The following is a 15,779-nucleotide window of genomic DNA, read 5'->3' as shown; positions in this document are numbered from 1 at the left end:
TCACCTTCCACTTTGCAGAGAACCTGGACGATCCAGTTCTGTGTCAAAAATCTGGTGGAGATTCTTGCAAAAGGGTTTTATTTCTTAATGCCTTCTGATTACTTAATACACACCTCAAGGGCAGTTAATTTTCTAGGGCGAGACTTGCCGGTTTGCATTCAAGCAATAACTTGATTGTCCTAAAGAGGCTGCCCAGACAACATGACAGTATCCAGAGCAAGCAAAAAATGCCTTGTAACTGGTAACGCTGCTTCAGTTTCCTTCCAAACAAGTCCTGGCACCTCACTTACCCTAGTAGTGCCTAGCTCTGTCTTGACAACTATTCAGGATGGGGGAGAAATTCCATCCAGATCACCTTTAAAGGTAAGCCTGCCTAATTTCTGCTTTCTCGAAAAATATGCAGACAAAAACACAGCCATCCTCCAAAATTTATGTTCCTCTGAATTATGCAATGCCATTCTCCTCCAGTCCAGCAATGTGCACAAAATTGCATAAGACTGGGTAAAGTGTGTGGAACAGTGTGCCTGTATTCGTAGCAGTGACATCCAAGATGCCAAACATTAGAGAAGATGTGCTTTGCAAAAAAAAAAAAAAAAAAAAAATGTTGGGCAAAGCTCTATATAAAGATGAATATATTAGGAAAAATTGGCATTAAAATACCAATGAATTTTCATGAGAACTTAAAGAACAAATAGCAGGCTGATGTGGAATTGAACTTAAGATCCAATTCAGATTTAAGATTCATGACAGCTATATCCAAACTCACAGAAGCAGGCTCCAGTTGGCCAACATTCTATGACAGACACCATACACCTGAGAGGAATGTTTGCAAACACTCCAGGACATTTGTGTAATATGTGTGCGTGCAAATGGTGATGGTTTCATGCAGGAGGTTGGCCTTCTTCATTTTTTTTTGGTACCTGCATTGCAGGGGTTTGGACTAGATGACCAATATCTTCCAACTCTACAGTTCTATGATTTCCAAAGCAGTTTGGCTGGAGTCAGGGGCGGAGGGAATTACCGTATTTTTTGCTCTATAAGACGCACCAGACCACAAGACGCACCTAGTTTTTGGAAGAGGAAAACAAGAAAAAAAATATTCTGAATCCCAGAAGCCAGAATAGCAAGAGGGATCGCTGCACAGTGAAAGCAGTGATCCCTCTTGCTGTTCTGGCTTCTGGGATAGCTACGCAGCCTGCATTTGCTCCATAAGACGCACACACATTTCCCCTTACTTTTTAGGAGGGAAAAAGTGAGTCTTATAGAGCAAAAAATACGGTAAAAACTCAGAGCAGCTCGCTTGCTTTGCCTCCACAGTTTGTACATTGGTTCCGCCTATTGCAGGACCAGCATCCGCCCCTTGAAATCTCTTTCCCATAACCTCTGACCACTCCAAGCCAAAAGGGGACATTCAGACCGACTGCCAGCCCATGTTCCCTTGTACATCTGATAGTCATCTATGCCTCCTGCCTTGTTCCACAGTCCAGCCTCTCCTCCCGTTTTTAAGCAAGGCTCCCCTGGAGCTTATTTAGCTACAAGATTCACAATGCCAATTTTTCCGTAAACAGCGTATTGTGAGCTCAGCAACAGAGAGCAGCCCATTTCCCAGCCTGCACATCTGTAGGTCAAACCTCAGCCAGGAACACCCCCCTCCAACCCCAACCCCGCTTCCTTGACAGGCCCCCGCAAAAGAGCCTGGAGAGAAGTCTGTTTTTTTATCACCCTCCTTTAGGTGGAAAAATCTAGAGTTGGGACTTGGACTCTTGCAAATTCCAAAACAATACATGCTTCGGACTGCCAGATGCATGACTTGTAAAGATCACAGAGTTCTTGGAAAGCTGGCGCATTCGGGAGAGGGGGGTGTGTGTGCAAATAGCAACAACATATCCTAAGAGGAGCCTTGCTGGATCTGGCCAAAGATCCATCTAAACCCATACCTCCAGCAGCCAATCAGGATGAGCAGGGCATAAAGGCAAGAGCCTCCTTTCGCTGGTTTTCCAGCATCTGCTTTCAGAGGCAGACTGCCTCTGCAAATGGAGGCTCCATTTAACAAGCATAAGGATGTAAGATGAGCCTTGCTGAATCGGACTCTGGTCCATCTAGTCCAGTATCCTGTTTTCGTACAATGGCCAACCATTTTGCCTCAGAAAATCCTCCCAGGTTTAATCCTGGGCATTTCCAGGCAGGGCTGGGAACAGCCACAAGCTGGAATTCTGGAGAGTGTCAGTGCAGACAACAGTGAGCATGGTGGATCAATGATCTGGCCCCTGCAGTAGTTGTTCAAAAGGCATACTGCCTGGTGGTTCCACCTGCCAATGGCTGTTAGCCATGATGGCTAGACCTCTGCTCCATGCATCTGCCTCCCCTGGTTCATGACCCTGTCTGCCCTTAGTTGCATTTGTGATCTCCCATCGCTTAATTGCTGGAGGGAATGCAAGATACTGGGTGGGGAGGGGACATGTATGTACGTGTGGTGGTAGGAATGCCAATATGCCCTTAGATTTTCGAAGGGTATCTTTTAACTAATGTCTTCTTATAGTAAAGTTGGAAATGCAGAGGGGTCCACGATTAGCATTGCTACCTTACTTTTGTGGCTAGCATGTCCAAATCTAAGGAAATGCTGCTTCCCATCACCGCACAAAAAGCATTTATTAGTTGTGATCTATCCTTAGAATGTGGAGTATGTTAGACTTGTCTCCCCACTTCCTGGAAGCTTCCACTTCCTGGAGAAGAGCAACTGAACGGATGCCAACTCAGAGCAGCAACTTTCGCAGAGCCACAGGGGAGACAACTTCCCACATGGTTTGGTATTGAATTGTGATTAACAGTGGCCCCAGGAGGTTTTGGTTTTCCTTGAATTGCTGTACTCTAATCATTGGGGGCCTTGGGGGGGGGGCTTGGGTTGTAAACCAGCAGCAGAAGGATCTCAGAAGACCCCCCAAGAAGAGAAAACAATCAGTAGTTAGAGAGAGAGAGACCCAAAGCTAGATTCTGAATTTCTTTACACCACCAAGAAAATGTTTCCTTTGGCTGAAATATTGGGAAATTCTGGAAAAAGATGGAGACAGACTAAAACTGCAGAGTTTTGAAAAATTGAAAAATAAAGTGTGAGATTGGCTCCATTATTACCAAATAATGGAGGCATACAATTTGGACAAAAAAGTTGGTTTCCAGGTGGAAAAATCAAAATTGGAAACAGAACTGTTAGATCCAAAAATCAAGAATTTGTCAAGAATGTATAACTTGCTGTTGAAATGGAACACTCAGGATGAAACGGTGAAATCAGCTATGATTAAATGGGCACAAGATGTTGGACATAATATAATGATGGCTGACTGGGAACAGTTATGGACCACAGGTGTGAAATTCACAGCATGTAATGCCTTAAGAGAAAATTTAATGAAAATGATTTATAGGTGGTACATGACACCAGTCAAGCTTGCAAAAATTTACCATTTGCCCGACAATAAATGTTGGAAATGTAATGAGACTGAAGGTACATTCTTTCACCTTTGGTGGACATGCCCAAGGATTAAGACATACTGGGAGATGATTTATAATGAAATGAAAAAGGTATTTAAATATACCTTTTTGAAGAAACCAGAGGCCTTCCAACTGGGCATGGTCGGCCAATTGGTGCCAAAGAAGGATAGAACTTTTTTTATGTATGCAACAGCAGCAAGAATACTCATCGCGAAGTATTGGAAGACACAAGATTTACCCACCCGGGAAGAATGGCAGATGAAGTTGATGGACTATATGGAAATGGCGGAAATGACTGGCAGAATCCGAGACCAGGGAGAAGAATTGGTGGAAGAAGACTGGAAAAAGTTTAAAGACTATCTACAGAAATATTGTAAAATTAATGAATGTTAGAAAAATGTTGGAATGAAGTTATATGGCTTTAGTAGAAATGTTATAAGGAAATAAGTATAAATAGATTAATAGAGTATTAAAGGAAAAATAAGGTTAGAATGTGTTAAGATAATTATAGGATAGAAAACAGAGGAAGATGGAAAGGAATTGCTGAAACAATTAACAGAAGTGGAATACAAAAAGGGAGGTGTGAGGAGGTCGTTGAAATAAGTGAATGAAAGATAAGATATTGAAATTGTTTGATTTATTTTAAACTGTTTTTGTTTTGTTTTGTTAGTTTAATGTGTTTAATGTGTCAATGTTACGTAGTGTTTTTGTATTGTATTGTATTGTTTTTGTAGTGTTTAAATCGTTGGAAAAGCAATAAATATTATTTTTTTTAAAAAAAAGAAAATGTTTCCTTTCATCTTCACAACGCATCTTAAACTGAAAGCTGGAGGTGGCAGAGTGGGTTTATGTTTCCGCTACAGAGAATGCCCTTATATAGCAAATTTTGCAAGGTGCTTGCATGAACTCCAAGTTCAAGCTTTTAACCATTTACCCACACCTAGTGACCAAGCCATTGCAATTCATTGTCATGGCAGGATAGACAATGGGCCATCAAGGCTAATTGGCTGGCTCTAAGAATGGAAGAAACTGGGGTGAAAGACACCCCAACATTACATGGGTCACCTGAGCTACCCTCTTGACCAGCCTTCACTAACCTGGTGCCCTCCTGAGGTTTTAGACTACAGCTCCCATCAGCCCCAGTAAAAGAGTATTGGGAAATGATCTATAATGAATTGGGGGGGGGGTGTTTAAAGGTTCTTCCCCCCCCAAAAAACAGAGTTCTTTCTGTTGGGGATAATTCAGACTGGAATCCCCAGGTATCAAAAAAGGTTATTTATGTATGCTACAACTGCAGCTTGTGTTTTGTTAGCCCCCAAATGGAAAACGTGCGAAGTCCCAACCAAAGAAGAATGGCAACTTAAGTTGACAGAATATGCACAACTTGCAGACTTAACATATAGAATAAGACAACAAGAAGAACATGTGTTTAAAGAAGATTGGAAAACGTTTATTTAATGTATGGAAAATAATTATGTATAGCTGAAAACGCTGGTAGCATTAAGATAAATTCAACAGTATAAATAAGTTTTGATGGATTCAATAAAGGAATACTGATTGGTATAGTTTTTGTAAAATATAGCCAATCCTCTTCCTCAAATTTTGAAAAGACGTCTATCCATATTGTGCCAAAAAAAGAAGCCCTATTTTGATACCACACTATACCCCATATAAGCCCCACCCCATATAATCAATCACAAGATGTGGAACATGCACACCATTTGACTGGCAATGCCCATCAATGGGGGGTGGGCTCCCTCAAATATTTTATGGGGGGGGGGGAGCGAAGATCCCTCGGCCCCTAGGAGTTTGCACCTATGTCATGGTGCAACCAGAACTCTGAGCAGGAAACATTATTTGAAGCTCTGAGAAAGGAAATAGCTGCAGAGGCAGAGAGAGAGAGAAAGAGAGAGAGAGAGAGAGAGAGAGAGAGAGAGAGAGAGAAACACCAGTGAGAGAGAATGAATTCAAGAGATCCTCATTAAAACAGCCCCCGCTGCATTGCAAAAAGCCCAAGTCAAGCCCAATAGTCTCTTGGAAAAGTCCTGGCACTCAATCTGCAGAACAGAGAAGAATTTTTCTAAGCGCACAGGGGCTCATTCTGGCAGCGGCTGAATGACCTTTGCAAAGAACATCTCTGGGATTCCCAGAAAGAAGAACAAGAAGAAGAAGAATTGACTGCAGCTTCTCTGTGTCCTGATTTGAAATAAAGAAGGGCAAGACCTGGAGTCTCTTGCAAGCCCTCCAGGATACTGCTTGACTCTTGCAACTCGTAGATCATAAACTGTAGATTTGGAAGGGACTGCAAGGGTCATCTACTCCAGCCCCCTGCAATGCAGAAATATGCTGAAACTTGTTGCAAGGCAGCATCTAGAGGGCCACATTTATTCCTCGGAACCCAGGAGGATAAACATGAAATCAATATTATTATTTCTTTTGCCCTGGTGTGTCTCACTTTACACTTGTGTACAGTGAATTGCACCTGCTATTTTACCACCCGCTCACTCAGTTTAGAGAGGTCCTATCAGAGCTCTTCTCAAACTCTTTTTGTTTTAAACCATTTAGCAGCACCAGCAAACTTGGCTGCCTCACTGCTCATCCCTACATATAGTTTGCAGAAGCCATGCTATTTCTGCTTTCCACTTTTGAAGTCACATATGAATGTTACTGGAAGATGTCCATTTACATATGTGAAGTTATGACTCTATGATCACTGTTGCCAATCAGTCCAGCAACAGTTAACATGTTGCACCAGGCCCTGGGGACCACTTAAGGCTCAGTCCAGGGTCACCCCTGGCTTTGCTCTATGGCCAACTGTTCTGGGGTGTAGTCATTTAACTGCCTTGTACCGTCAGACCACTGGATGCATCTTGTTCAGTATCACTACACTGACTGCCAGCAGCTCTACAGGGTTTCACCCTACCTGGAGATGCCATTAGGGGAACATGAGACCTTCTTTAGGCAAAGCAGGTGCCCTAGTACTGCGCTACAGCCCTTCCCTGACCCAGCTCTTCCTTGTATTCCTAAGATATCATGTCAGTTTGTGACAGCACATTTTGTCACTTCCCAAAGCTCTAGCCACCAATGCTTCCAAGTGAGAGAGATTGAGAAACAGAGCTTCAGGATTGCTCATTGTCTCATTTGGGAGGCTGCAGATGAAGTCACACTTTGGCAAAGTTACAGGAGAGTCAGGGAGAGTTCCAGCTGGAAAGCAGGAATGAAAGCAGGGAAAGAGCACAGCATTTATATAACTCCTGAGTGACTTGAATGCTAATCTGGAGGAAGGAAGAAGAAACGCCAGAGGAGGCGTCATCAAACTTGAAGGAAGGAACGAGCAGAAGGGAATGGGAGGAGATCAGTCCTGGGAGATCACAGAACAAGGTTCCAAATCATTCCTTTGACTGATAGATTCAGGCTATGAGAGTCAAGGTTTAGGTAGCCAAAATAACATCACCCCCCCCCCACAAGAAGGAGGTCAAGAGGCTTGGGGCTGCCCCAAAGTTTGGAGAAGTACAAAAATACCCAGGGGAAAAACCCCAGTGCAGTCAGAGTGGTGGAAAGAGAAAACCCTAAAAACTGCTGAATAAAGACCGAGTGTGGTCAGTAGTCAAAGGATACTGACTGACAGAGTGGGGATGGAAAAGAGGGGCATGGCTGACTGGAATGGCTCAGAACCTGATCAAGTAGCACTCCATATGGCAACCTGTGGCCCTCCAGATGTTTATAAAAATATTTACATATGATGATTCATAAAATCATAGACTTGTAGAGTCATCTAGGGTCATCTGGTTCAATGTTCTGCAATTCAGGAATCTCAGCTCAAGCATCCAGGACAGATGGCCAGCCAACCTCTGCTTAAAAACCTCCAAGGAAGGAGAGTCCACCATCTCCCAAGGGAGAACATTCCACTGTTGAACAGCTCTTACCCTTAGTTGCTTCTTCCTAAATATATCAGAGCCGTTTACAACAATTGTGCGTAAAGGCATGCAGTAAAAACCATACCAAAAGGTTAAAATCAGAAATCAGCTAACTATTGTGGAAATATGTATTCCAAGCCTGAAGGAATAGAAATTTTCAACAGACATTTAAAAGTTGAAATGGAAGGAATTTGCTGGTTCTTTGGTGGTAGAGTGTTCCACAGGACTGGCTCAGTTTCTTGATGCTTTCATATGAACTTCACCAACCCGGAGAATGACCAGCAGTGCTGCTGCAGATGATCTCAGTGACTGAGATAAGATACAAATATTCAGGTGGTGCCTTAAGTACCCTGGAGCAAAGCTATTCAAGGTTCTGTAAATAGATATAAGCACCTAAAACCTTGTTGGACTCCAACTCCCATCAGCCCCAGCCAGTGTGGCCAAGGATCAGGCATGATGGGAGCTGGAGTCTGATAATATCTGGAGGGAACCATGCTGAAAAAGAATGGATTAGGGGTTCATGGTTAATGCAAACCCCACATCCTTTTACTGTTGATTTAGACTTTGCAAATGACTTGGAAGTGTCTCTAGCAAATGCAGTCCATGAATTAGCCCCAAGGCTTTCCTGATCTCCCCTCCGGCAAAGTCAAGGTGCCAAAAGGCTTCTGTGCATGCAGGTCAGGCTTTTGGATGCAAGCCTCAGCAAAATTGTGCAAGATTGTTCCCAGGCTTCTTAAAAGGCTCTCTCCTGCCCTGGCAAAGCAGCAGTCTCAGACTTGGCTGGGGTGCCAAGGGATTTAAAGAGATTTACATACCAAGCATGGAAGGCAGGATGCCCATGCGGAGACCGTGCCTCTCCCCCCCCCCCCGCCCCCTGCCCCACCAGGAGACTCTCCAAATGCAATGCTCCCACAGCAACCCAGCCTATGCATGTAACCAAAAGCAGAAACTCCCCTGAACAATCTCTATATTATTTCACTTTTCTCAAACAGCTTTCCAGTGACTGCATAACATAGGTCAGTGTGACTCTTCCCATGGTGCAGATTCATAGCTGTCAACGTTTCTCATTTTTTAAGGGAAATTCCCTTATTCCGAATAGGATTCTTCGCAAGAAAAGGGAAAAGTTGACAGCTATGTGCAGATTAAAGGGGATGATGAGCGAGAATGCTTGAAGCAAGATATGAACCCACAATTCTCCCTCTCTGTCGTTCATCCCCCTTCTATGGACCCACAGATCCCATGTTCACAGGTGGGAAATCTTGACTACCTTTAAATAGAAATAATAAAAAAAGTGAGCCTATGTCGTGGCAGTGCAACCTCAGAAATCAGCAGGAGATGTCAGCCTGCCAGAGGCAGGAAGTGGGTAAACCACTAACAGGAGCAGAAAGCAATGATCTCACTTAGCCAGCCCTGTAGGTCCCAAAAGGGGCAAGCAGGGAGTGGCAGTTGATGGTGATCTACTGTTTGTCTGCCCTATCTGTCCTAGAGGTAGACTGCCCCTGCATGTGGAAGTTCTATTTACCTTTCAACCCTCTGTGGAATCCATTTTGCCTTGGCCTCAACATAGCAGTGGGTGGGGAACAGCGAAGCTGCAATCCAGCAACATCTGGAAGGTTACATCTGGAAGGTCCCCTTCATTTTACAGGGTCCCTTCCAACTCTACAATACTTTGATTCTATGGAAGAATGGTTGGCTATAAATGCGAAGATCCAGAGACTCTTTCTTCCATAGAATCATAAAACTGTAGAGGGTCATTTAGTCCAATTCCCTGCAAGGTAGGGATCTCAACAGTTTCCCATCCAGTTTGAAACCATACTGGACACTGCTATCATAGAAGCCAAGGTGGGTGTGGCTTCCAGGTGGTCACCCACCCAGTCCAAGACCAGACCTAGATCCCATCAGCACCAGCTAATGTGGCCAGTGATCAGGAACATTGCGAGATCCAGCCCAGCAGTATCATCTAACCATATCTCTTTCTCTCTACATTGAAAGCCACCTAAATGGCCTCTGTCACGATGCAGGGCTGTGAGATAAACAAAAGGAAATGCTAGCAGATCTGCTTAAATTTATGCATGTCTGGTATGTGCCCTACAAGGAAGATACAGTATGAGATTTCCATGGTGCAAAAATGTGGTCAAAGAAGAAAACGACGACTACAAGGAAGTCTCTTTCGCAATCTCTCCACACAGCCTCGCTCCATTTGCAAACTGCACCAGCAAGTATATATATTCTTAATGTTTAACCTGACCTTGCCTAAATGTGCCACTTCATTTCCTAAGCTCACATTGCCATTTCACAATAGATCCTTGTTGCCAAATAGCTGGGATACCTTTCTCTCTTGCCTCCTTTCCTCTGGGGAGGGCATAAGGAGCAGTGCCCCAAACAATTTAAACAAAAACAAAAACCAGGAGGGTAGGCGGAGAACTCCTACACTGCCCTGTGTTTATTTATGGCAGGAATGCACGTGGAACGAGGCATGTTTGGCAACAGTTTCCACAGTGTGGATGACACAAGAGGGCTTCCCCGCTCTAACCTCACCTCATCTTCCCTGACAGCAGATATTGCACCTGCCCTGCTGATGGGAACACAGATAGGCCCTAAACGTAACTGGAAATTTGCGATCATATGGAAGGCATCTTGCCTGTCTGGCATGGTGCTCAGCACCCAAAAAAGGGCCAGCCCAGATGCCTAGATGGAAAAGGTTCAAGGAAGAGGTTCCCAAGGAGCAAGACCAACTCTGTGAGAAAAGATTAATGCAATCTTGTAGTATTTATAGTACTGAAATGCTACTGTTGTTCCTTATGTTGTTATATTTGCTATTGTGTTGTTGTTGTTGATAGATATGAAAGGAGCAAGCAGAACCTTGATGAGTGTACAGTGGTACCTCGGGTTACATATGCTTCAGGTTACAGACTCCGCTAACCCAGAAATAGTACCTCGGGTTAAGAACTTTGCTTCTGGATAAGAACAGAAATCGTGCTCCATTAGCAGCAGCGGGAGGCCCCATTAGCTAAAGTGGTGCTTCAGGCTAAGAACAGTTTCAGGTTAAGAACGGACCTCCAGAACGAATTAAGTACTTAACACGAGGTACCACTGTATAGAGTGGTACCTCAGGTTAAGAACTTAATTCGTTCTGGTAGTCCGTTCCTAACCTGAGGTACCACTTTAGCTAATGGGCCCTCCCGCTGCTGCCGCTGCGCAATTTCTGTTCACATCCTAAGGAAAAGTTCTTAACCCGAGGTACTATTTCTGGGTTAGCGGAGTCTGTAACCTGAAGCGTCTGTAACCTGAGGTACCACTGTATTGTGAAAAGAGAGGGGTGGAGCTATGGATGAGGGGCTAAGCTCATGGGTCTAGTACAACCCACACCCCTTTAATGCAGGAAATCTCCTCATACAACAACCCTGAAAGGAGGCCATCTAACCTCTGCTTTAAAACCTCCAGTGAAGAGAAACCACATTCTGTTCCACTGCCTACCACTTCGTTCAAAGCCTTTTTTCTTGCAATGTGCACCCACTAATCTGGGTTCTTATCCTCTGGAACAAGAGACAAGAGAGAATAGCATTCCAAATATTTGAAGATGGTTCCTATTGCCTTTTTTTTTTTTTAAAAAATCAGGCATCTCTCCAAAGCAGAAACTACAAACTGCCCAAGAAGATACCTCACACGAATCCAATAAACCACCATAAAAAGGGAGGCACGGAAACTGGGATTATTTCCAGCAAACAGATTGCTTGTTCTAAACATCAAACACTGCCTTTTAGACCTTTTGTCCATCCAGCCTCCTCCGACTGTCAGCAGCTTCCCAAGGTGGTCTTAGGCCTTAGACCTGGGCTCTTGTGGATGCCAGGCAGATGTTCTATGCCAGCAAAGTCCTTGCCCTCCCTGATCTAAACAGATGACCCTTGCATTCTTAAAGTGTTTTGGAGCGCTTGAGCTGACTGATTGCCTTTCTCTCCAGGGAGGTAGAAAGGAAGAAAGATTGTAACCGTTACTCCATGCCAGTATTGGGAGGGTGTTGGTTTCTGAGATGGGCGGGTCAGGTGCAAACCCTGGTCCACTGAAAGGTCTTGAAAGAGCTGCTGTGTGATAAACTGGGATTTTTCTACCACAGGGCGAAGCTGCCCACTAGGCCAGGTGTGAGGAACACCTGAGGCCATTCAGACTACAACTCCATCATCCCTGACCATTGGCAGTTCTGGCTGATGGGAACTGGAGGCCAACAGTACTGGGTTCCCCAAAAACAGGACATTAAATTTTCCTAGCAGGCTTTGCAACTAAATGAGTTGACCTGTGTCTCCCTGACCAGATGCCAAAGGCCCTGAAGGCCTTGCAGGGATAGCAAGAAAGTGCATTGTCATCCAGTCCATTAATATTTCTTAGCAGATTCCCCCCCACACACCTCCTTCAAATTGTTGATAATTGATTTCAAAAGGGGTGGCTGGACAAGGTCAGGGGGTCCTTAAGTCCACCCAGCAATCCCTTTTTATTCCTTCCACTGTTTCTTAAAAGAACACTCACTCTGAAGTTGTTCTTGTTAATATCTCAGCTTGTTAATATTAACCAGGAGATGTAAAGATGGGTAATATCCAATGCTAGATTAATGGGCACATTCAGTGGCACTTTGCTGGAGACAATGCATGGTCTTTTACTTCATTTTAACCCCTTCTGCTTTGAAAAAGTGTGATGTGCAATCTGAAAGATTTGTACCATGGGTTTTTTTGTGTGTTATAGGTGCTGATAAATAAGGTACCAATTCAGAGTTCCTGTCACTGAAGATGATTTGCTCCCTGGACATACCCCAGTTTTACCACCCAGGAAAGCCATCCAGGACCCTCGCCTCCCCCCACATACATAACACAAAGTATTTAATTAATACAACAGAGAGATTATAGGCATTCAATCATGTACTCAAATTATTCTGTCACATTCAGAAATATTAGCCTCTGATTTTAGAGGGTTGCAGGTTGGGTGTGGTTATTCAACAACAACAACTTTTATTGGTCAGCCAAATACAGGTTATAGCCAAAAAGCTGAAAATGAAGAAAATGAAAGATGTAAGCAAACAATCTCAAAACATTTTTCCTCCCCCCATTTAATTATATTTATTGATACTTGCCCAAAGATATACAAAAGTTCATACCCAGTACAGAATATCTTTTTAATAATACACTGAAATAAATGTTTACTCTAAAAAGGAATAAAGAAGAAGAAAAAAGGGGAAAGGGAAATAAATGAAAGAAGAAAGTGAAAAGGGAAAGAAATACTCTCTGAAAAAGACTCCCGGTTCTCTGTCCTGCAGGTAAATATAGTTTTTACTCATTAATTTCCAACCATTGTATCTTCTATAAACCATTTTTTAAATCTTCAAATTCAGATATTACAAGCATTTTCTCTTTCATACAAAAAGTCCATAAGAAGTTTCCAGTCCTGAATAAATGTCAGTAAATATTTTTCTTTAATTAAACATGTTAACTTTGTCATCTCTGCTAAGTACAAAATCTCAGAAGAATATTAAAACACAGGTGATAAAAAAATTAATAAGCAGAGCATGAGTAAGCAGGGTGGCACTTTGGATGTGCTCAGAGCTACTGTTACATTTTTAGCCACCACTTCTCATCTATGGTGGCTGGCCACCCAGAAAAATTGTCTGCCACTTGACTGTTAAAGCAACAACCAAATCTCAAAACAGCTTACAAAAAATACAATATTATAAAATCATCAATAAGAAAAACTAACAGCAGCAGTTTAAAACTTTCAGAAAGCAGAGAGACCAACAATAGGTGGCGCCAGAGCCAAGAACAGACAGGGCCTTAAGGACCATCCTTCGTTGCGTTCCATGAAGAGAGATTGGATTCAGCCCTGGGGCTCAGCCCTGGGTTCCAACGAAACTCCTAAAAATTGCTACCATTGAATTACAGTGCAAAAAGCTGGACTTGTTCACCAGAAAGCTAAACTTTAAACTGCCCAGGAGGAGCCTGCCCTTCCTCCACCACCCGTTCAAGAACAAGATCAATGTCAATTTTCGGGAGTGGGAATGAACTTCCAATTGCACCCAGCAGATGCTAAGTCAGTGATCCCCTCTCCCTAGCGACCCACTTCCCTCCTCAACCCCATTAACCCTGCCCGCCTGCAAGCAAACCACCTGGAAAACGCATCTAAATCGACAAACCCTTAAACGCCGCGACAATAGAACGCAAAGCAAGGAGACGTCCCCACGCCTATGAAAGACCAACGCTTTTAACACTCGAGGCGCGTGTTTTTAGGACCCAACATATTTTTATGGTTGCAAGTTGCTTTAAGAGTTTAAGTTGTTTTAAATATTGGTTTTAATGCTGTAACCCGCCAACCTTAGCATGAGGGGTTGGCTAATTAATAAACAGCAATAAGGATAACAGAAAATTTGAGCGTTGTCCCGAATGACTCTCAACACGCGCGCGCGCGCACCCCCCCCCCAAACGAAAAACAAACTGGAAATACTTTTTCACAACTTTTGAACGGAAAGATGAAGAGGTTCGTATGGAAACTGTGTAATACACTGAGCTCTCTCCCAACTTTGCATCCTAGATGGGGCCCTTTTATTTCATCTTCTGAACTCTTCAATTGGATAAAACATTTAAGTTGGTTTGCTTTCAGCTCAAGAGTTCGGACTTGAGCTGGAGGTCATTAAATGGGTTCGGAAACTCGAGGCGGGGAGAAGCGCTGCCACCACCCGCAGAAAAGTGGAACTTAGAAACGACATCCCATCCCATCTCCCTGTTTGAGGAACTGGTCCTCTGACACTGACTGGCAGGAGCCCCGTGTGACGCCCGTTGGAAACGCCAAGGACCGGACGAGGAACTTCCTGCGCGCAAAGCGAGCGCTCTGAGGCTGACCTACAGCCCTTCCCCTACCAAAATAAGGCTCCGGTCCCCATTGTTCTGAATGAAGAGCTGGATCAGAATGGAGCTCTAGGAAGCCGCCTTATACTGGGTTCAGGCCACTGGTCCGCCGCGCTTAGCGCTGCCAGTGCCAGCTCTGGCTGGCGGAAGCTCTCCAAGTTCTTAGACGAGGGAGGCTGCCAGCTCTGTTGGGAGATGCCAATAACTGCGCCTGCGACCCGCCGCGCATAAGGCAGATGCTCTGCTGCAGAACGCTGCCCCTAGCCCGCTCAGCTTGCAAAGCTGAGCGCCTCTGCCCATGCTCTTTTTCCTGGAGGAGACAGAGCTGTGCCCCGATTCAGGTATCTTCCCACCACCTCCACGCCAGCTGCAGCGGAGGCTACGCCGGGCGTCTGGATTATGCCGGGCGCTGCACGCGCGCTACCTACCTTGAAAGCGGGAGGCTCCCGCAGGTCCTTGGTTGGCAGGCAGAGGAGCAGGAGGCCCGCGAACGCCGCCAAGCCCAGACAGCCTAGAACCACCGCCACCTTCTTGGTCCCGCCGCTGCCCATCTCGCGGCTTGGGCAAACCGAAAACCGGAGCTGCAAACCGAAAACCGGAGCTGATGCGCCTCGCCTGTTCTCCGCCGCTGCTCCGAAGCTCAGCTCCTCCTCCTTCCTGACCGGGCGGCTTAAGAGGCTGGCGCAGCCAGAGAAGGAAGGCGGGGCGGGACCTGACTGGGCAGGTAGGGGAGAGTCTCCTCCTCCTCCTCCTCCTCCTCCTCCTCTTAGCAAAGCTGCCAAGTCAGCTTGGACCGGGCTTCCTGGGAAGTATCAGCGCCCCACGCGTGGGGATGGCAGGTCGGTGGAAACTCTCTGTGCAGGCGCAGGCTACCGCCGATTTATGTGCTAATGTGTCTGTTTCATAAAATTTGACTGTTAAAACAGCAACAACAGCACACAAACATCGAAGCAACTTACAAAAAAGATAAATCAACAATAAGGAAAAACTAACAACAGCAATTTAAAACTTTCAGAAAGTTACATTTTCTTAAACATTCTGCTAAAAGCATTCTTGTTTAAACAAGGCTGCCCAGCTGTTTTAATCTGTTTTAGTCTATTGTTTATTGTTTTAAACGAGTATGTTTTTAGCAGGCGCCACAAAGAGTAAGGTGAAAGCACCATCAACAGGCAGGGAGTTCCAAAGTGTACAGGTGCTCCCACACTAAAAGACTGAGTACTTGCAATACGGAATGGGTGCAGCAGGTATAACAGTGCCCATTCTGGCAATCAAAGCAGTCAAGTGGGCATATATGGGTAAGGAAATCCGATAGATTCCATTCATTTCCATCCTACCCTTTCTTCAAGGAGCTCAGGGTGGCACACAATGGTTAGGATTGGTGGAGGTTGTCTTCTTCTTCTTCTTCTTCTTCTTCTTCTTCTTCTTCTTCTTCTTCTTCTGCGATCCTTCATAGCCAAGTAAGATTGTCTTCCATCAACACGGTCTTAATGGTGAGTCC

General features: G+C 44.6%; 1 protein-coding gene across 1 annotated transcript in view; it reads right to left on the bottom strand.

Moving 5' to 3' along the window:
- ENTPD2 (ectonucleoside triphosphate diphosphohydrolase 2) overlaps positions 1 to 14,942 on the bottom strand; it is a 39,468-nt gene extending 24,526 nt beyond the window's left edge. The window contains exon 1 of the mRNA XM_080990949.1: positions 14,710 to 14,942. Coding sequence (XP_080847075.1) covers positions 14,710 to 14,832 — 123 coding nt within the window. The 5' untranslated portion in view covers positions 14,833 to 14,942. The remainder of the gene's footprint in view (positions 1 to 14,709) is intronic.
- Between the last annotated feature and the right edge of the window lie 837 nt (positions 14,943 to 15,779).

Source organism: Podarcis pityusensis (assembly GCF_964106645.2).
Source record: "Podarcis pityusensis genome assembly, chromosome: Z".
NCBI classification, from domain to species: Eukaryota; Metazoa; Chordata; class Lepidosauria; order Squamata; family Lacertidae; genus Podarcis; species Podarcis pityusensis.
Note: the sequence above shows the minus strand (reverse complement) of the source record. Positions and strands in the feature narration are given on the sequence as shown.